General features: G+C 37.6%; 1 protein-coding gene across 20 annotated transcripts in view; it reads left to right on the forward strand.

The window, feature by feature from the left end:
• The window catches only part of mycbp2 (MYC binding protein 2), a 110,792-nt gene that overhangs the window by 20,343 nt on the left and 68,831 nt on the right, over window positions 1-21,618 (forward strand). For all 20 annotated transcript variants that reach the window (XM_084420735.1, XM_084420752.1, XM_084420750.1 and 17 more), the window contains exons 4-12: window positions 838-991; window positions 1,068-1,264; window positions 5,168-5,410; window positions 5,893-5,964; window positions 6,197-6,293; window positions 6,595-6,668; window positions 17,958-18,096; window positions 18,219-18,295; window positions 21,388-21,592. In XM_084420735.1, coding sequence (XP_084276861.1) covers window positions 838-991; window positions 1,068-1,264; window positions 5,168-5,410; window positions 5,893-5,964; window positions 6,197-6,293; window positions 6,595-6,668; window positions 17,958-18,096; window positions 18,219-18,295; window positions 21,388-21,592 — 1,258 coding nt within the window. The remainder of the gene's footprint in view (window positions 1-837; window positions 992-1,067; window positions 1,265-5,167; window positions 5,411-5,892; window positions 5,965-6,196; window positions 6,294-6,594; window positions 6,669-17,957; window positions 18,097-18,218; window positions 18,296-21,387; window positions 21,593-21,618) is intronic.

The raw sequence follows: 21,618 nt of genomic DNA on the forward strand, positions 1-21,618 counted from the left end.
AATCAATAAGCTGGTACATATTTTTATCTTAGCACAACTTAACTCATTTTGGGAAATTTCTCCACATTTGCGCACTTGATATGCGGATTTTGCAAAACAAAATATTAGCTTCGGTGAACCGGATGTAGTTCCCACTCCGACCGCTCCTACGATAAACCAGTGCGTGCAAAATGTTCCTAGGTATGTATCGAATGTGCACAAACAGGCATTGGGGGAAAACACACGCTATCTCGCCTGCAGTCTGAATGGAAGGGGTTTGTTGCAAATTCGCGACAGTAGGCGTTAAGGGGATAAAAGAGGCATAGTCAAACTTGCTTACATTCTCATCTGATCCTAATGTTCTACATGCTGGTTTTCCCATAAACCCATTAGGTGAAACGGCAACACTGTATTAAAAGTCAGTTTAACAACAAACACATGGACAACCAGTTGTTTATTCTTTTTCAGTCAAAGTAAACCACATATGCTCTTCACGGCACAACATTGTTGCTTTAGTAATAGATTTTTCCAGTCATTGAATTCAGATATGGCCTTTTCTGTTGCGTGAGGATGGTTTTATACTGAATAATCCACATGATAATTTGTTTTTATTTTTGCTGGAATCAGTATTACTTGACCTAATGTTCCTCACAGAGTGAGCATGATGGACTTATAGAAGTAAAAATACTAGTGGTCAGGGCTTGACATTAACACCTGTCAATTGCTAAAAATATGAATGAAAAATAAGTTATACTGTAACGAGCAGTACACTCAGTAATCTGGTAAATCTGTGTGCACTGGGAATAATTTTTGGAATCGATGAATGTTATATCACAGCTATGTTCTTCTGCTCCTCAGATCATTGGTATTGGGCTATGTGGAGTGTTTGAGCTCATCAAGGAGACTCGTTTCTCGCACCCGTCACTGTGCTTACGGAGCCTTCAGGCCCTTCTAGATATGCTCCAGGGACAACAGCCGGAGAGCTTTCAGACCGAACCTCCAGATGTGCTGGGTAAGTAACTTTCTTAAGTGAATTTGTGTAAGTGAATCTGTATATTTCAATCATGAAACCACTGTTGGACCTGCAGAGTCTCTCTTCCATCTTCTGCTGGAGACAACGGTGCGGAGCACAGGGATGAACGATCCCACCGGTCAGACCCTCACTGCGTTATCCTGTGCCTGCCTCTTCAGCCTTGTGGTGGCCTGGGGAGACACTGGCAAAACCCTCCAGGCTGTATCTGCCATCCTCACCAACAATGGCAGTCATGCATGCCAGACCATCCAGGTGAGTGAAAGTTTTGAGATTGCATTGAGCACCAAATCAGTGTATTAGAATGATTTCTGAAAGATCATGTGACACTGAAGACTGGAGTAAATGCTGCTAAAAATGTGGTGAGGTCTGAAATAGTTTTTTTGGCTGTCTGTAGCACCTACTGCTCTGCATCTGTTCTTAAAGGTATAGTTCACCCAAAAATGAAGATTCTGGACAGGAATGAAAATGCAGGTTTAGAACAACTTGAGGGTGAGTAAATGATGACAGAATCGTACATTTTTGGGTGAACTATCCCTTTAAGGATTCACACTTAAGAAGAGTTCTTGAAGTTTATTTTTAACAATGTTACTGATTATTTCAGTCAGTTTTTTTAACAGTTTAATGGATTTCTTGCTGGGTAAGTGAGGTTGAGATTTTAGACTGCATAGAAAGCTTCTGTTCATCTGAAGTCAGGATGACAGCACATTACCGCTCATCTCTCAGTGTGCAATAGCCATAACTGCAACTGCATTTGGAGGTCAACAATCGGATTGGCTGAAAATGTCAAATCCCTCTGATTTCTCGTCTTTATTATATTACTCTGCCAGCGCAGACTCCCTCAGCCAATTACTCCCCCTCAGTCTTCTGCCGTCTGCATGATATGGCATTTCTTTTGCTTATTTAAATGTCTTAATGCTCTCTGACAATATCACACACTGATATAAGCCCTATTCGCTCTGGATTAGTATTATCTGGGGACCTCGTGTGATTTAGAAATGACCCACCCACATCTGAATTTGTGTGGCGCATTCGCACGGGATAAGCAAAGCCTGTGATTTTACTCGAATTTACTGACTTATCTCACGGATATGATGTCAGTAGGCTATTGCTTGGAAATGTCTTGTCGTTATAGGTCTAAACAGAATAATTTTCCTTACCGCATGGTGCTATACATGTCATCCACCCCCATCTAATCATTCGTTTTGTTTTCGCTCTTCTGATGATTTTCAACTTTATCTTTCTGCAAATTGTATAGTTGTGGTTTAGGTATAGCAATATGACCCAGCACCCAAATTACTATCAAAACACTCCAACGCAGCCTCCATTTTTCGCGAAAGATGGATAAAAAGGCGCACAGGAAACAAAAACCTTGAAAATATTATATACGACCCCACCGATTCGCACGGGACTAATATTATCACAGGACCTTGGTGTTCGGCGAAATATTGTAGGTCATTCGCGGGGGAATTTTTACTTTATAAATTACAGACATGGCCTTTTCGCACGGGATTAAGATCACAGACAACCTCCGCAATTATTACAAATGACTAGAGGTCACCAGGCAATACTAATCCAGTGCGAATAGGGCTTTAGACATCAGAGAAACTCAGTTCATTTGTTGTTGCCAAGGTAACTACAACTTAATTGGAGCATGAGTAACTTGCATAGCTTGTGTAAAGTGTGATATCTGATCCGTCTCTGTCAGTTCACAGTGCACAAGTCCAACTTGAAGTGATTCAGAATGAAAGTGAAAAACAAGCAAAGGCTGTTGTGTATATTCTGATCAAGTGCTTTGTAGAGCTGGACTATATTTTTCATATGTATGTGCTATATTTTATTTTATTTTATTTATTTATTTATTACTTTAAAAAAAACAATTATTTATACATATTTATATATTAAACCCCATCCTTTCAACCAAACAGCCCATTAGATTCAATATATTTAGATTATATAATAGATTATATATATTTTTAAAAACACTATTTTTCTTTAAATAGACTTTAGGAACAAACAATACTTAATCATTTTCATTTATATGCACCAATATAACATTACATAGTAGCAAACATCAATATTTACTTATTATTTTTTTCTACATGAAAAAAGAAACCGGGATTTCCATGAATAGATAGTTGAATCTGAGGATTGGAATCGATTTACTGACATGGATAGTTTGAAAAGAATTATGGAAATGTATGTATGCATTGCTTTGTAAGGTAGCTGGCAATACCCTGTCCTAATGTAAGACTTTGGTAAAGAACAGAGAAGTGTAGTGCAATAAAACTAAATGTCATTATTGAATTGACTGTAGAGCATCTAAAGCAATAAACCTCTCTGTCCTGTGTAGCATCATTCATCAAAGTACCTCCTTACTACCTCCGGCTGAATGTTAAAGAAAGATCAACATAAATATTAAACAGGGAAAAGAATGTGTCCTGTCGATGAGATAGATTGTGAATGGACTGGTAAAGGTCAAGTGGTGCAGAGAGGTTTGGTAGGGGTGTAACTCCACATAATCACATGAACAACCAGTCAGTAACTACACTCTTTTAAGTCTCACAAGCCTGAAAGTACAACAATAACAGTGGCTGTTCTCTTTCATTTCGAAACAAAACTTCAGTGAGTGAGTCATGTCAGTCTGATTCAGCCAGTGAGTGAGTCATTAGACTGATTCAAACAAAGGACACATTATTTTGATCGATTCCAGGATTTTTCTTTTCACTTGGGCTAGTGGTTCAGATTTTTTCCTTGCCCTGCCAACATTTTCATTGACTCCTCCACAAAAAAGTAATTTTTGTGATGTTTTCGTTGTTTTTTTGACCCATGTATTCTTGCATTCTAATTAGAAACCTACATTTTTAGACATGATACCAGGGAAATCTCACAATTCTTGATTTCAATTTTGATACCACAGCAAAAACTAATTAGTCTATCTAATATATATATTTCAAACATGATTAAAGACATGTAAACGGGTAGTTCTTACAGGAGTATTTAATAAATCTTCACTGTATTAATTAAATATAGAATCATCCTTACAAAAATGTGTCACTCAAAAGCAGTAAGTGATTCTCTCTTTCCTCTCTTCTTTTCGCTGTCAACTGTCATTCATTTCTTTCATCAAAAAGAACAAATTGAACTGCTGGTTACCAGTGTTGTGGGTAACGCGAGTTATGTAGTCAGATTACTTTTCTCTCAAGTAACTGGTAAAGTAATTGATTACTTTTAAATTGACAAATAAGTAACAAAAGTTACTTTTTTACCATTTATTGACTGACATTGTGTGCGCTGTGAAACCATGATGCTTATTGTAGTTCTAGACTAAATGTGAGCAGGCATTTACTCATATTACTTGCTCAAAAACAAATTCAGTATCCCTCAAAATGAATCAAAACAGTTTAAAGCAAACTCAGAATATTAGGCAAACCTGCAAAAATGAAATGTTAAATTACACAAATATACTTTATGTATTTAATCTCACTTTATTAACCTATGTATTGGCTGCTGACCTTTGATGATCTAATTCAACCATAAGCAAAATTACTTTAGATAAACAGCACATTTGTGTTTTAATTTGTTACAAAAGTGTAGAACTTTCTTCATTTACGTCATATTCATTTGCATTCTAGAATGTCAGTACAGCTGAAAGGTTTGTTTAAGCTGCACCCTCTTCTTGTACCGGCGTGAATTTGCATTTAGCCTGAGGCCTTTTCATTTAACTTTTGGTGTGAAAGGGCCTTTACATTTTACCAAAAATATAAACAAACAAGCAAGCCCAGCCCAAGTGAGAAAAAGTAACGCAAAAGTAACGTAACACATAAGTACCATACAAAGCAATGAAGTAATGCAAGTCGTTTTTTTTTTTTTTTTTGTAGGATGTAGTGTTGTTTCCCCAATGCTGCTGGCCACCCTGTGTTTGTTTTTGCATGTACTAGTGAGGACATCATAAAAGAAAGATTGTTGTTTATTTGTTGTCTTTGTGTTATTGAGTGCTGCCTAGTTTCTCCATGATCAATTCAGACCCAAGCTCAAAAGTGGTGTGGAAAACCCTGTCAGAGTATTGTAGTACAGCATTCTGTCCAAATAAATTAAGTGAAGAGTGCTCAACTGTATGATCAAGATCTGACCCGATTGTATTTGTGCACCAAAAAGGTTCCAACAATCCTGAACGCACTACAAAGGAGTGTGCAGGCGGTGCTGGTGGGAAAGATCCAGATCCAGGAATGGTTCGGAAACGGCATTAAGCGGGCCGCGCTGATGAACAAATGGGTTCTGAAGGAGGTGAACATCGATGAAGATGAACGCTGTCTACTTCAAACAGACGGTTCCTTCCTCTACCTGCTCTGCAAAGATGGTCTCTACAAAGTAGGCTCAGGGTACAGCGGCACCGTGCGGGTGAGGACATCTTATGTTTAACTGATTACCCATTGGAAATAAAAGAAGTTATTTTGCCAAGCAAATTTTCAGACTAAATTACTGTTAAGTAGTTCTGTAATTAATTTAGTAATTAATAGTGATGCACCAAAATTTGGCAACTGGAAATATCTATTTTTTCAGTTCTTTCTTAAAATAATTATTTTTTTCCTTTTTTTTTAGTGTTAAGAAAATTCAGTTAATTAATTGAATATTAAATGAACTTTATTTAAGTGAAAAATTCATTTTGGTGCGTCACTAGTAATTAGTTAGTAATAAGTTATTACGTGTTGTTAGTGTTCATTTACTTTCTATTGATATAGATTAGAGAAATTTGACAATGTTTTTCTCCAGAATCGGACAGTTCTGAGATTTGTGAAGTCGTGGATCTCGTTTTGTGCTGAGGCAGCAAGTTGTTTATCATTGTGTTTGTGCGGGTGCTAATAAGTGGCTATCGATTGCAGGGCCATGTGTACAACTCCACATCTCGTATCAGGAACCGTGAAGAGAAAAGGTCATGGCTGGGATTCGCCCAGGTATTACCCTCTTGTTTTATGAGCGTTTCTCCTGGTATTCTTGTCTGCTTGTATAACGCCAACGTAATCAGTGTGTAGTACTTGATACAGGTTTGAAAGCTTGATCGTATCTCCTAAATAAAGCATTACGTGCTTATGACGTTTTCAACCTTGAAACCTCTGTGAACAACAAAAATGTCATTCATTGAACTGCCTTACAAAAGCATGTTTCTTGTGGTGGATTGCTTTACAGGGTTGTTTGCTCTATCGAGACATGAACAGTCACAGCATGGCAGCCATTAAGATCAACCCAGAGACTCTGGAGCAGGAGGGCACCATCACAATGCCGGGTACAAACACCCCTCTTGTGTGCTATTGATCGCTAAGAGCAGTGCAAATAAATGGCTTGACAAGCACACTTTTCTTCCCTGTGTTGACAGGTTTCCTATTAAAACAGGACGAATCCAAGGGCTTTAATTTTTTTCCTTGAATAGCCAATAGCTTTCTATATATCTATGCCTCTATATAGCTCTAGATATATTATGTGGTTATTCAAAGTCGTTTATTTAAAAAATATATATTCTAAAGATTGTTTATGACTAGCCTAAAACGTTCAAATTTTCTCTTTAACTTTCACTCTCTCTTTCTCAGGTCTACAAGCAGATGGACAGAACATCGTATTCACTGATGGAGAGTTTATCAACCAGATTGCAGCCTGCAAAGATGTAAGTTGTTTTATTTATTGGCGATGTTGCTGTTCCAAAACCTAGCGAGCTGTCTTCGTAGGTAGCATTTTAGGCATCGCAGTTGTGCAGGCTGTTCCAAAAGGTAGGCAGCAATATGCCAAATTATAAGGCAGCGTTGTATGTATGCTTCAGGGTGAAGGCAGGCCCACAATGCATTGTGCTAAGTGAAAAAATAAATCCAAGATGGAGGCAAGAGATATTTATTGATTATATACAAATACTTGTATTTGTATCAGGGTTTCTTTTGTAATAATTATACTGATCAGTAGGGCTGCTCGATTATGGGAAAAATCATAATCACGATTATTTTGGTCAATATTGAAATCACGATTATGTAACACGATTATTTCACATGACTGGGAACGTGTTGCATTTATTAAAAAGACACGGTAACACTTTACAATAATGTTAATTAGTTAACATTAGTTAATGTATTAACTAACATGAACTAACAATGAGAAAAACATTTGTTACAGTATTTATTAATCTTGTTTAATGCTAGTTAATAAAAATACAGCTGTTCATTGTTTGTTCATGTTAGTTTACAGTGCATTAACTAATGTTAACAAATACAACCTTTCATTTTAATAACATATTGGTAAATGGTGAAATTAATATTAACTAAGATGCTGTAGAATTATTGTTCATTATTAGTTAAATTTTAACAAAGGTAAGTTAGTTATAATGCTAATTAATGAACCTTATTGTAAAGTGTTACCAAAGACACCTTTCAACAATTCTTAAAAATCGAAATGTGAACATTGATTGTACTTTTTGACCTATTAAAATAAATAATGTAACAGATAATACTTCAATGAGTATTTTAATAATTCCCGCAGGTCTACCACTTATAATGCGGGAAATTCCCCACAAACATTGATTCACTTTAGCATGTAGATTGTATGAATATCTTAAATGAATCCACACCGATTATAAAATCAAATCAATAATTTTAAAACTTTCTCCGAGACGCAATTTCACAAACCGCGTGAGTGTTCAGCGGCGCCGCGTCTCCTCTCTCTCTCTCTGCCTCTCTGAATGTGCTGGACAAAAGCAAGCGTCGAAACTACACTTTCGCGTTTATGAGTCGGGACATGATGGAATTGTCACTTGTACAATCGGGCCAGTATGCATCGTAACTAAAGTTTATCATTTTCACTTCTTTTTAAGTCTTATCAGTTTAAACATTCAAGCTGAGAGAGTTTACGGCATCGGGAGGGGCGGATGTGCGCGTGCGCGCATCATTCAGAACACAAGACAAAATAAGAGAGTTCTTTTAAAACAGAAAATGGCAAAATAATCGTTTTTACTCGATTATACTAATTTGGTGATCGTTGGGAGCAAAAATCGAAATTGAAATTCAATTAATTGCACAGCCCTACTGATCAGTAAATGTATGGATTAAAGAAGGTTAAAAATAATAGAGCATAGTATAATGCACTACTGTTCAAAAGTTTTGGGTCAGCAAGATATGTTTTTGAAAAATTGATTTGATTCAGCAAGGATGACTGTAATGGGAGAGAGAAGAGACGAGCAAGTAGGTCAAGTGCAAATGACGAACACCTGTGTCTTATTGCTGTGATCCGCGTGGAGAGACCGCTTATAAGCCGCGCGCTGGAACGAGAGAGAGACTGAAGAGAAAATTGGACGCAGAGAAAGAAAACCGGTGGATCCGAGCTCTCATTTTTGAACTGTTTTGTGCCGTCGCGGTTGCCACGGGGAATGCGCGTTGTGCACGACTTTTGTTTGTTTTGCTTTATTTTAATAAAGTACGAGTCCCAGTCACGCCGACCCGTCTTCTTCCTTCCTGACTCTTGAACCTCATCACACTTTTATTTCATTAAAATGAATTAACCGCAAGTAAGGTTTAATACTAAATTGGTTATCATAGATGTTACTGTATGTCGAATTCATTGTTGTGATAACGCTGCTCAGTTTTACGTGTTCTAAACAATTGTTGTAAAAGTACATTCGAACATACCCACATCATTTGCCAAAATACTGATTAATCTTTATGTATAACACATGCTATATTTATTTACATGGCCATAAACACCAGACGTGATAAACAATGTCAATAAACTAAACACAAATCTAAAGCAATAATACTTCCCTTACATAAACATAACTATTACCGAATGCTACATTTGGAAAATATAAAATTAAGCATGCTTTGTCGACAGAACCAGCTGCAATCGGTAAAGAATAATTGTGTTCCATAACGACTGCACAAAACAAGCTAACGTTTGTTGCTTGATAGACGCTACAACTACAACTTCCGCATTTGTCCAGGACTCCACGCAGTACGAGCGGAAACCGAGGGTAACGCGGATATGACGCAATTGACTGGCGACTCCCAGCTCCCCCCTGCTCTAACGCCCCGTTTCCTTGGTTAAAATCGCAATTTTCTCACGATTTAAAAATAGTTGGAAACATTTGGGATATTGTAAGTAATCAACTTAACAAAATATATAACACTGGCCTTGAGATTATGGGATATTTTAATGCAAAATTCTTGCATATTGTACCTTTAAGTAATGATAGTAATGATGTAACTAAAAATTCAGCTTTGCCGTTACAGGAATAACTTACTTTAAAAAAATATATATATATTACAATAGAACACAGTTACTTTGAATTGTAGTAATATTTCACAATATGCTATATTTACTCTTTATTTATTTTTGATCAAATACATGCTGCATTGTTGAGCATAAGAGACTTTTAAAAAATCCTACCAATCCCAAACTTTTGAAAGGTAGTGTGTATACAAGACTATTTACATGTGCTTTTGTATCCTGCCATTAGTTTTGCAACATGCTGATGTTAATCCTTGCAATCAATCGTATTTACTAGAAAACCGTTATTTGCAGGAGGTTTTATTGGTTGATTTTTCAATGATTTGCCAAACTGCTAGGTGACAGACTGATATAGCCAACCAAGACATGTGTTCAAATCGCTTGTTTTAGATGGAATAGTGGAATAGATGGATAATAATGCAAGAACCCCAATAAATATTTGATCCAAAATGAACAGCCTGTTTTCTTCATCAGACGACAACCGATTTCCCTGCCCCTCCCCCGGCACGTCATAAAAACATGATCGTTGCCTTTTTCTCAAGTGGTGTGATTGTGGCTGTCAGCAGCACCTGATCTCCTTTGTTTCAGCCGAATTCAGCTCTGCTGTGTGTGTGTTGAGTGTGTTTGCATAATAGCTGTGTAGGCAGGGGAGGGACTGCAGCACTGGACGTGGGCATATCAGCGGCTGATCATGAGTGGGCCGCAGTTACGGGGAGGGGGATGTGATATTCATATCTGCCTTTGAAGATCCCTTTTTGAATACATGAATGAGGAGTGCAGGGGTTAAGGAGGGAAGTCGTGAGGGATAATGTTTTGAATTGCTGTGGCACTTATCTTGGAGGGAGGAAAAGACGTGCATTTCTTAGCGGTGTGATCTTTGCCTGGAGCGTCGTTGTTTGAAAGCTCACTAGTATGCTCATTAACAGCTGCAAATCAAAGACTCCAGTGTGTCGTCTTCTATTTATTTTTTTATCACATGCTCACTCATGCAGACTCACAGACTACAAGCCGTGGTCTCACCATAGTGTACACACCCTGAACTTAGCGTGTGTGTTTCTGGATGAAACTGGCCCAGTATATGTGAGGGTGCTACTTTGCATCTCCTATGCGCATGCTAACACAGTTCAAATCTAAGACTGAAGACTAAAGCCTCTAATGTTGTCAAAGACTCTGAGATAATTACTTTTTTATTGAGCTTTGGAACAAGCCCAGTCATCAAGAAAAAAAAGTTTAACTGTTCAGTATTAAGACGCAGTCACACTAGACTTCAAGCATGCATAATTTCTTTGGGCATTGAAACGAATCTGATTATCAAATATTTAAATAAAAACAATAATTTAAAAATGTGAAAATATGCCATCTAGTCCACATTTCTGCAATAAAACCAGCTACTTTAAAAAGATGGTTCAATTCTGACATTTGCTCACACTCATGTTGTTTCAAACCCATAAGTCTTTCATCTTCATAACACAAATAAAGATATTTTTTAGGGATCGACCGATATGGATTTTTTAGTGCCGATGCCGATACCAATATATATATTTTTTTCATCAGCCTTGGCCGATGACCGATACGGGCTGCCGATTTTCTTGGGCCGATATTTGGAGCCGATACTGCTTTTGCTCACTCAATGATGATAACAAATGTTACAAGTCTCAATTTTAAAAAGGAACATTTATTGAACTTAAAAAAACAATATTTGACAAATATTAAAAACATGTGAGGTAGAACAAGTAAAAAAAAAAAAGTTCAGTGCTGAAAATACTGAAAATAAATATTTAAGCATAATTCAAATTCTGAAAATAAATATTTAAGCATAAATAAAATAATTACACTATTCCACACAGTAGCAACAAGCAAGCAGCATAATAAAGTGCAAACTGTACTATACTTAATTTTAAAAGTAACCAACTATTTACAACCTAGTCATTTAATGCTTAGGCCTAAATTTTAGTGCACTTAACTTAATCTCTTGTAGAGCAAATGGCTTTCCTAAGAAAATGGCTTTTCCTCCATTTTAAACAAAACAAAAACGATTTTAAACCAAATAGATTATCAGTTTATTATGAATTAGGGACTGTTCACATATCGCGTCTAAAAACGTGTGGAAAGCACGGCCGCTCCGCTTTCTCCTTTCTACAAGCGCTTGCGCTCCCGTGGCGTCTGTCGTTGCTATGCAACCATGAACTGCACTCTCTATGATGACGAGGAAGGAAGGATTAATTTATTTCTAGCCCTTTAACGACTACATATATTTATGGAGATGAGAAATAAAAACCCGCCCTGTCCAGCTATGATCAGCTGTTCGGCCGAGCTTTCCATGTTGTCATGGAAAGTAGGGTTGGGCGGTATTACGGTAATATCGGATACCGCGGGATCTTAAAATAGCACCGGTATCAGTTTCAATACCGTCATTACCGGCACTTATATAGCCTATAATATATATAATTTATTTATTGCCTAAAAAATGCTTATGTGTGGTTGCAGTTTGGCAATATTTCTGGTTCCAACCGAATGAGAAGGGAGAGGCGGTAAATACAAGAGATGTAAACACCTCTAACCTAATGTCGCATCTCCGAAACAACCGCCCACTCACTGCTGCCAGGATGCATTTTGTTCTCGAGTTCATTAAATAAGCGCATTAAGTTTCGTATTTGTTAAAATATTATAATGTTATTTTTTCCATCTTTGTTGATTATGAAAAGTGAACGGCACAAATAAGATGGGATGCATCGGGAGTCAGACGATTTGACCACTTCAATAAATTTCGTTTTGTAAAAGGCCTCTTTAAAACGAATTTCGTTTTGTATATATTGTTTCTTAATTTTAATACATTTTTCATCAACCAATTGCCTGGATAATCATGACATGATGGGCATGCCGCGGTCACTTGCATTGAAATCTCATAAATTAACCGAAACTCAGTGTAGGCTATGCCTCACGGACATGACAAATATATATAAATAAAGCTTGAAATTTATTTAAACGAAACAATTAAAAACGAAAGAAATAGGCTACTCACTGATTAGGCTAAGTAATCCATGATGTGCATTTCTCTCTAGGCGCGTTCATACGGAGATGCGATCATCAATTTCATTAAACGAAACCACTCAAAACGAAAATAAATAGACTAGCCTACTCTCTGTAATCCATGATGTGCATTTCTCTCTATAGCGTTCACTACGGAGATGCCGATCGTCAATTTCTTTAAACGAAACAATTCAAAACGAAAAGAAAAAGGCCACTCTCTGATTGTGTAATGATGTGCATTTCTCTCTATATGCGCGTTCACTACAGAGATGGCGATCGTCAACTTCCATCTTTGCAGAAAAGTTTTATTAAAAAAAATCAATGGACACGCGTCACCGGATTACAAAGGCACTTCTTGCTTGTTGCACGCACACAGATATTATGTTGAATAATGGTGGGCTCGGGCTCATAATAACAGTTAATGCCGTCGGCCGGACTCAGACACAACGTGCACGGGTTGGGCTTGATTTTTTTATTTTTTTTATTTTTGCCCGATCTGGCATTCAGTTTCTGAATGGTGTAGGCACAAGCCAACAGTTTGGTGACGCCGTCTGAACCCATTATGTCATAATTTTTAATTAGTCACGGTAATACCGTATACCCCGGTAAAATAGGGAGGAAGTTTGACGGTATCAAAATTCGGATACCGCCCAAGCCTAATGGAAAGGTCAGTTGTTTTTTTGTCACATGACCTGCGTGCGCTTGCGGCACTCTGAAAAGTTTAGATGTTTCATCTCACCACGGCATAGGAGCACCCGGACAAACGAGTGCTGCATCGCATGCGTGTCGCAACCGCGTCGCTTCTTTTATGAGCACACGTCCAAACCTCAGCCGGGTTGTCGCTGAATAAAACTCCCACAAATATCACGGAACAACGTCGGCATTATTTAATCCTATGACCAGTGTTTGTAACAGCTGCCGTATGCATATGGATAGCCTCAAACTTAGCTATTTGCAGCTCCCTAAATACAGTGACAAGCAGTTTTATAGGTGAGGCATTCGGCATTCGCGTTTTCCATTTGGACCCACAAACTTGCTTAGCTATAGTTGCACGCACATATAGAGCAACGTGGTTCCACTTTCAAAGTGTATGGCAATATTTCAGCTAAGTCAAACAGTTAAAAGATGCTTTGTCTTGAAGAGGCTTCCAGCACTCTGCTAGTGTGGGAGGGGCAGTGCATGGGCTGCACGTGAACTGCAGCGTCTCCAGCAACACAGAGCTGCCTGCGGACGCCTGTCTGTAAATAATGCCGGGGAAAAACTATCGGCGAACGCAGCAGCCGCGTATCGGCCGATGCCCGCAAATATCGGCCCGATATATCGGTCGATCACTAATATTTTTAATGAAACTCGTTTCAACTTTAATGAAATGAAACATTTCTTTAACTCCACTTCAAAATTTTGAGGCTTCAAAAAGTTCATAAAGACGTTATAAAAGTAATCCATATAAATCGAGTCTTCTGTAGAGACACGATCACGTCATGTGATGAACAGACTAATGCCCTATTCGAACAGAACTAGTTATCCAGGGGGACGTTAGAGAAATTCTGAGTTTCAGAGACGTACTTCCGAATCTGCCATGTCAGTCAGTGTTTTTCTCACTTAACCTCTGTCAATATTCCAGGGCAAATTACCTACTGTTGTTTTGGCAAACTGAACGGTCCTCTGAGAAATCTAATCACGTCCGAATGCGAATGTCTGTGATTGCTGATGTTCTATTATTCAAACGCTGCTTCTCGTGTGTTTTTGACCTGCCTGAACACAAATCTTCGGCATGCTTTCATTTCGTTTCAGTATGGATTAGGGCTGCAACTAACGATTTTTTTTTTTTTTTTCAATCGATTAATCTAACAGTTATTTTTTTTATGGTTAATCTATTTTTTTTTTTTCTATTTTTTTTCTTTCTGAATAGTCATTTAATTAATTTACCAATAAATAATAACCAATATTTTTTCAATAAATGATAACCATAACTAATCTATGTATGAACTTTTACCTAATTATATTATTTGTCACAAAATGCAGGTTTATGCAGTTTAAGCCTAATTAGCCAAATCAACTAATTCACGTCGACATAATCAACGTGTTATTGCAGCCCTGATATGGATGGTATCTGACGAAAAAAATAACATACAATCAATAAATAGTCAAATTACGGAAACTTTGAATCAGTGTTAATATCAAGATACTTCTCATTGGGTGATTTCACTTGAGGGTGAAAGATATCCCCTTGCAGATTTCACAACAGGTTTAAGTTGGTCACGTGAATTTCACAGCATTGACCAATAGAAAGCGGCTTGGTTTAAAAGTGAATTCTGTGTGAGCTGTGCTTCAATACATCATTGCACTATTGACAATACATATAGATCTTTTTTTGCCGTGAAATTTCACCAAAATGTCACTGCACCTTTACGAAAGAAGACTCTTGAGTCTTCCGGCAACTAATACATGCACAGATCTTTCACAGCCAGTGCATGAATCTAAATAACTCGCTTCGTGGAAGCGACCGCCAGCAGAAAGACATAATTAAAGCTGTAATGAAGTTAAGTAAAAGAGTGACATTGCAGAGTCCCAAGAAGTCCATATGTGGCGACATGACAAAAGCATTCACTACTGAAGACTGCCTTAAAAATTAAGCACTGGACTGGGCGGTTTGGTTTGGCAACTTATTGAGACCGCTTTTATCATCCAGAAGGAATAAAACAGAACTGGCCCTGCTGCTACTGATAGTCACGCCTCAAATTCGCTTTGTCAAACCAGAGTCACTGTATCAAACTAATTGGAATGATCAAACAAACAGAACCACGTATTAAAATGTCTTAAAGACTAGGGATGTCCCGATCAGGTTTTTTTGCCCTCGAGTCCGAGTCATTTGATTTTGAGTATCTGCCGATACCGAGTCCCGATCCGATACTTAATACATAAAAAAAAGAATAAAGAAGAGCGAAAAAACAGATCCAGGATGTTCCTTATTTTTTATTTAATTCACCTTATTTTAACATTCAACAACTCTGTTAACAAACAGAGCACTTCTGTGAGGTAGCTTGAACAATCAAGTAATAAATAAATTCTTCACTTTTGGACTTTAGTGCAACAGCAAATATAAAAAAAGTCTAATATATAAACAAATAGCACCTCAACTTAAAATACCCGGTAGGCATGTAAACAAATAAAAAATAAAAGTGCTACAGTGTTTGCAAAGCCAGTAATGTGCTTTTAGGAACTGCACTCCTAACTCTTACGCCGGTTTCACACTGCACTGTTAGCAGAGCGTGCAGTGCGTATTTTTTTCGCCGCCCATGTTAACAGATTAAACCAGGCTTTAGAGCATTCACACTGCGCGCGGAGGCGGCTTGGCAGTGAGTAGCAGAGCAGAAGTGCCGCGATCGTTTCGGCGCCGAGTCTATTTTTGCTGCGCCGCTTTTGCTGAATTAAAGTGACAATACATTGATCATGGCCAAAATACACCGCAGTTTTATCCAAAAAGTGCATTGATGATATCTATTGTGTTTTAAACAGTCAATCAAATGACCAACAGCAATTTAAAAAGAAAACAAATGTCCAAAAACAAACTTGTTGCCATAACAATAAAAACAAAGATGAACCAAAAGTTATATAAATGAAATTATTAATAAAATAAGCTTCTTGACAAGTCTTTTCTCTTAAATGTATTTGAAAACGAAATAAAGCAATGCCAACTTATCCATTATAGCAGCACTTCTCAAAGTCCGGACTCCGGTCCGGATCCGGACCCGGAGGGAATTCAATCCGGACCCGCCTCCATTTTGTATTTCAACAGCAGTAATTGTGTGTAAGGGATTAAAAGTCTGGATTTCCTACTTTGATAAACGCATGTCAAAATCATTTGTTTAGTGTTTTATGTCTTTTTGGAGATGGTCCGAAATTAAATCGAAGGCGAGATATTTAAAGTTTTCCTCCGTGATTCAGTTGCCATGACATCCAGTGAGCGTATACTTTTGACTTGTATACTTTTGACTTGTGTCAACGCGACACTTCACCGCAGTAAGCGCTTGAATCATAGACGGTATAAGAAGGTTTGAATGGGTGTGGAGGATGTCATTGTCCAGGAGTTTTCAAAGATGATTCGACAGAGAGGTATATGCGTTCATTTTGCCCCAATCCAGCACGAAGCCATTCTGTTTGATTTATAACGAGACAGTTTGGAGTTGTGAAGAGTGGAAATGATAAAACGGCATTATGAAACAAAACACGGTCATTTTGAACGGCAATTTCCACAAAATACAGAGGTACGGACAGCAAAACTATGACAGCTAAAGTCTTAATCTGAATCAACAAATAAGTTGATTGTAAGACAGTGGGGGCTGGTGAAAAATATCTTAGGTGGGGCTGTCATATTCAGTCGGTTTCAATAGTCTGGTAACCATGGGAGTCTTTTAGCGTAACGTTAGTGGCTCCGAGGTTGTGGAATGTTCTTCCTCAAGACATCTGTCAAACATCCACCCTTCTCTCCTTCAAAAACAAATTTTTTATCTAAATATTACTCTTCAGCTCACATTCTGTAAATTCTACATTGTTATTGATATGCTATTTGTTTGAATCCCTCTTTGTTTGTGTCTTTAACCTAACTTTGTAAGTGACCTCTGAATATTAGGCCTACTTTCTGCCCTTGGTATGTGTATTGTGCTTTGATGTTGATATTTATTTTGTTCTATTCCTTAACCCAGTCCCAGTGGTTCTTAAACTTTTTAGAGATGTACCCCATGAGGCTTTTAACATCCTTCTGCGTACCCCCACTCTTCATTCACACCTTTTTAAGTAAGGGACAATATTTGCCCCCTTAAATCGAATTTTCCAGTGCATTTTTACCTTTACAAATACCTTTATAAAATAAATAATGCTTTAAATTACCTTATTTTTTTCATAAAATGAATGTTGATTTGTTATACATGTTTATTAAAAACAAGTTTTGTAATTACCAATAGTTCCAACTTCCGGACCTTTGTCATTGATGAAAATTCAGATTTGGACCTTTGAATGTAGACTTTGAGAACCCCTGCATTATAGAGTACTCTGTCTGTAGCCTACACAACCCGCGGTTCAGTCGCGCGTGACAAACACTGCCAGTGTGAAAGCAAAACGCGCGTGTCCTCCTCCTGCTCACCATACACACTGCTTATGCTCTGCTAACGCGTGCAGTGTGAAAACGGCGTAACTCTGTGCCACCGCATAACTATATATGTGTTAAAAAATAATGAGAATATATATACATATATATCCGAGTCCTGATCGGGAGGTAACATCCGATTCCGATCGAGTCTGAAAACACGTGATCGGGCCCGATTTCCGATCACGAGATCGGATCGGGACATCCCTATTAAAGACACTCTAGTGCAGGGGTTTCCAAACCTGCTTCTGGAGGGCCACTGTCCTGCAGAGTTTAGCTTCAACTGGCCTTCAACTGTGCTTGTTTTTTAGCATTGAAAAGATGCCACACATCAGCCTGAAGAACATCCTATTGCAGCTCAGCTTAAGCGTTTAATAACTGTAAAATTGTGCTTAAACGTTTATGCTTGCTGTACCAAACATTGATGCTCCGTCGTGCAGATGTAGGCGCACTAGAAAGAGGCAGTGTTTTATGATGATTAATGTTTTTGTGTGTGTGTTTTGGTTTATTTAGGACGGCTTTGTGGTGCGGATCTACGCCACCAGCTCAGACCCGGCCCTACAGCAGGAACTGCAGCTCAAGCTGGCCAGGAAGTGTCTTCATGCCTGTGGCATCTCGCTCTTTGACCTGGAGAAAGACCTTCATATCATCAGTAAGACCAGTGCTTCAGTGCGCACACATCTATGCATGCAGTCAGTGTTTAGGAGGAAGCAAGTGTTGAAATGAACTGACTTGGTGTTGTCTCTTTTGTGGCGTGTGTGTTTCTGTCCTCAGGCACAGGGTTTGATGAGGAAGCAGCGTTGATTGGAGCTGGCAGAGAGTTTGCTTTGATGAAAACGGCATCTGGGAAGGTAGACATACCTCTCTATATTCCTCAGTGTCTCTTCATTCATATTTAACTGAATCTGTGTTTACAGAAATGTTTGATTCTTCTTCATGTGGTGGTGAAACTATTTAATTATAGTCATGCATAATTACAGCATTGGATTAGAGGTAGAGATAAAGCAGATCAGGATTGGGTAGATGTATTGTCCTTATTAAATGCAGCTAGTTCACAATCATCTGACCATTTAACATGTACATTTATTTTGTAATCCTCATAAATCTACAAGTGTAGGTTGTGTGAGTGAGTATGTGCGTGCCTGTTTGTTTCGCCAGTGTGTGAGCGTTCACACTAGGGCTGATGGCAGTAATGGTGTCTCTTGTGTGAAAGGGACGGCAGCAGCAGAGAAGGCCTGTAGAGTCGCACACATGCTTAAATAACTGGAAGTAATTTGATTATTCTGCGCTTCCAGTTGAGCGCCGAGGCTCTTTGACACTCTGTGAGGCTGGAGTGTTTGAGAGGCCAAAGAGAGCACAGCTTGTGTGTATTTACACATGCTCCTGGAGCAGTACAAATAAAGGGGAGTGGACAGGCTCCAAAACTGACACACAATAAGGACTAAATGCAAGTACAAATTGGTTTTGGCGAGTACATAAAACAATTTAATGGTAACTTGATTAGGATAAAAAATTTTAAAAAAAAAAGTTCTGTTAAGTAATGACCTTAATAATTAATTGCCGGTTTATTATCTCAGTTGAACTGCCGTTGTCAGGTGTGGCAAAATGTTAAATTTGGACACTGGGTGTGTCTCATTGATCTGAAGTGTTGGAGTGTGTTTTAGGGAGGTGGAGTGAGTGTGTGCCAGGCCTCGTGAGATATGGGAGCTGCTGTAGGTTTATCATCCTTTAAAACTTATCTGAAGATTATCCAGTCCAGTGAGCATAGCAGTAAAAACAGGCCTGACTGAGTCATGACTGGGCAAATTTCCTAATAAATGCTGTGGCTGGTAATAGAAGAGAAGGTTATGTAGTTCTTCGCACGCATCATTAATGGACTGCAGAATGCTGATCTGTGTTTTCTGTCATCATTGATTGTAGTCCTTGAGTTTTCCATTCCAGAAGTATAGTATTTATTTGATATATTTTAATTCGTTTTTCATTTTCAATTTTATATATATATATGTGTGTGTGACAAACAAGAAAAAGATTTGGTAGGTCAGATACACACACATATTCTATTATTATTATTTAAATATTAATTCTATGAATAAAATATTCTATGAATAAAATACAAATAATATAATTAAAATATTTAAAATAAAATCTTCATTTAAAATTGTGTGTGTGTGTGTGTGTGTATATATATATATATATATATATATATATATATATATATATATATATATATATATATATATATATATATATATCTATATCTATATCTATATATATATATATATATATATATATATATATATATACACACACACACACACACACAATTTTAAATTAAGATTTTATTTTAAATATTTTAATTATATTATTTGTATTTTATTCATAGAATTAATATTTAAATAATAATAATAGAATATGTGTGTGTATCTGACCTACCAAATCTTTTTCTTGTTTGTCTTCAAACACAAGACATGTCAAGACATGTAACGTCAGGTTTGTTGAATGATCCCAAACGTCGTTTGCCTTTGCGAGGCACGTATTCAAATTGCACAAATGATATTTCAGAGCTAAAGGGCATTTGTGATATGAAGAAATATAAGAATAAAGGGGTCATTTTGTTGGGCAGTGAAAAAAAAAAAAACTTTATCTTTTGAGTACGAACCATCTATTAAGGGCTTAATGTTTTTTTGGGGTTTTCACACATTGGTTTATAAGAACTAACACAAACCTCTTGAAAGCGAATATATGACTTGATATATCTCTTCAAATGAGATTAAAAAATATCTCTCTTCACTTGAGTTTGCATAGGGCACAGTTTTTTCGGCAAATTCAGTATAAAATAATTATAATAATCATGATTTTTATTATTATTATTATTATTATTAAATATATCAAACAAAATAAGAAGGATATTGCAACTGTTGTACTGTTAAAAAGGATTAAATAAATCTAAAATAAATCTAAATTTTTTTTAGTACAACTGTAAAATTACAACACTATTACAATACTATAATACTATTCAAATTTAATCTCTTAATTTTTACCAATCAATAATAGAAGTGGTCTAACTATAAAAAAAAAAGTATATATGTTCTGTGGAAGTGTCTGGACCAAAAAATTTTCGTCCAATCATTGCATTCAGTCCATTGTAGACACTTGTAGACAGTCCATTGTAGGCAGTGAGCGTCGCAACAAACAGCAGCCACCTTTTACAGTTCCAAGACAACAAGCTTGTTCACGCCATGTCATAATTACTGTAATTAAGAGATGACAACCCGTGACGTTCTTCTTGGAGCTGTTCCCGTTCTCAGACTCAGATTTATGCATTTCTATGGCAACACTATCAACGGCGAATTGAACCTGCAGCAGTCAGGTGGTAAAAGTCAGAGCTCTCTTAAGTCGTTTCATTATTATTGTAATTTTATGTGCTTTGAGACATGAGGTAATTTAATGCGCTTTGCAGACTCTTCTCTGGCTGTGCGCCTTCATGTGTTTTGGAGAAGGCGTGGCTTTGGAGACACTCTTTGGAGCTAGCCTCTCTGAAATTGCCTACCCTAGCTTTTAAATCACTGTCTGCACATTTTCACAATAGCACTAAGCCATATTGTGATATTGATTTTATTTTGAAATATTGTGCTGCTTTAATCCTGCCTAACATTTACATTTACAGGTTTAGAACGACATGACGGTGAGTAAACAGTGACAGATATTGCATATTTGTGTAAACTACCCCTTTAATAGGCCAATCAGGCACAGTTATTGTCTGGTGCAAAATAGTTGTCCTGTCACTTGAATGCCTTAACTAGTGTCTGTATAAGAGTTCTTGAGTGCCATTTCAGCGGTTCATTTCTATTATCTGAAAGAGGTACTGGTTTGTGCCATTGCACACAGGCTTGATAACACACAAGGGAGATAAACGTGACTGTTTTCCTCTCCACTAATGCAGATCTACTATACTGGAAAGTATCAGAGCCTTGGCATCAAGCAGGGCGGCCCGTCGGCTGGGAAGTGGGTGGAGCTGCCAGTCACCAAGTCGCCCAAGTTTGTGCAGTTTTCAGTGGGCCATGATGGCTCTCACGCCCTGCTGGTGGCAGAGGATGGGAGCGTCTTCTTCACGGGCTCCGCCAGCAAAGGGGAGGACGGAGAGTCAAGTATGAACGGAATTATCATCATGTAC

Source organism: Rutilus rutilus (genome assembly GCF_951802725.1).
Source record: "Rutilus rutilus genome assembly, chromosome: 10".
In the NCBI taxonomy this organism is placed as follows: Eukaryota; Metazoa; Chordata; class Actinopteri; order Cypriniformes; family Leuciscidae; genus Rutilus; species Rutilus rutilus.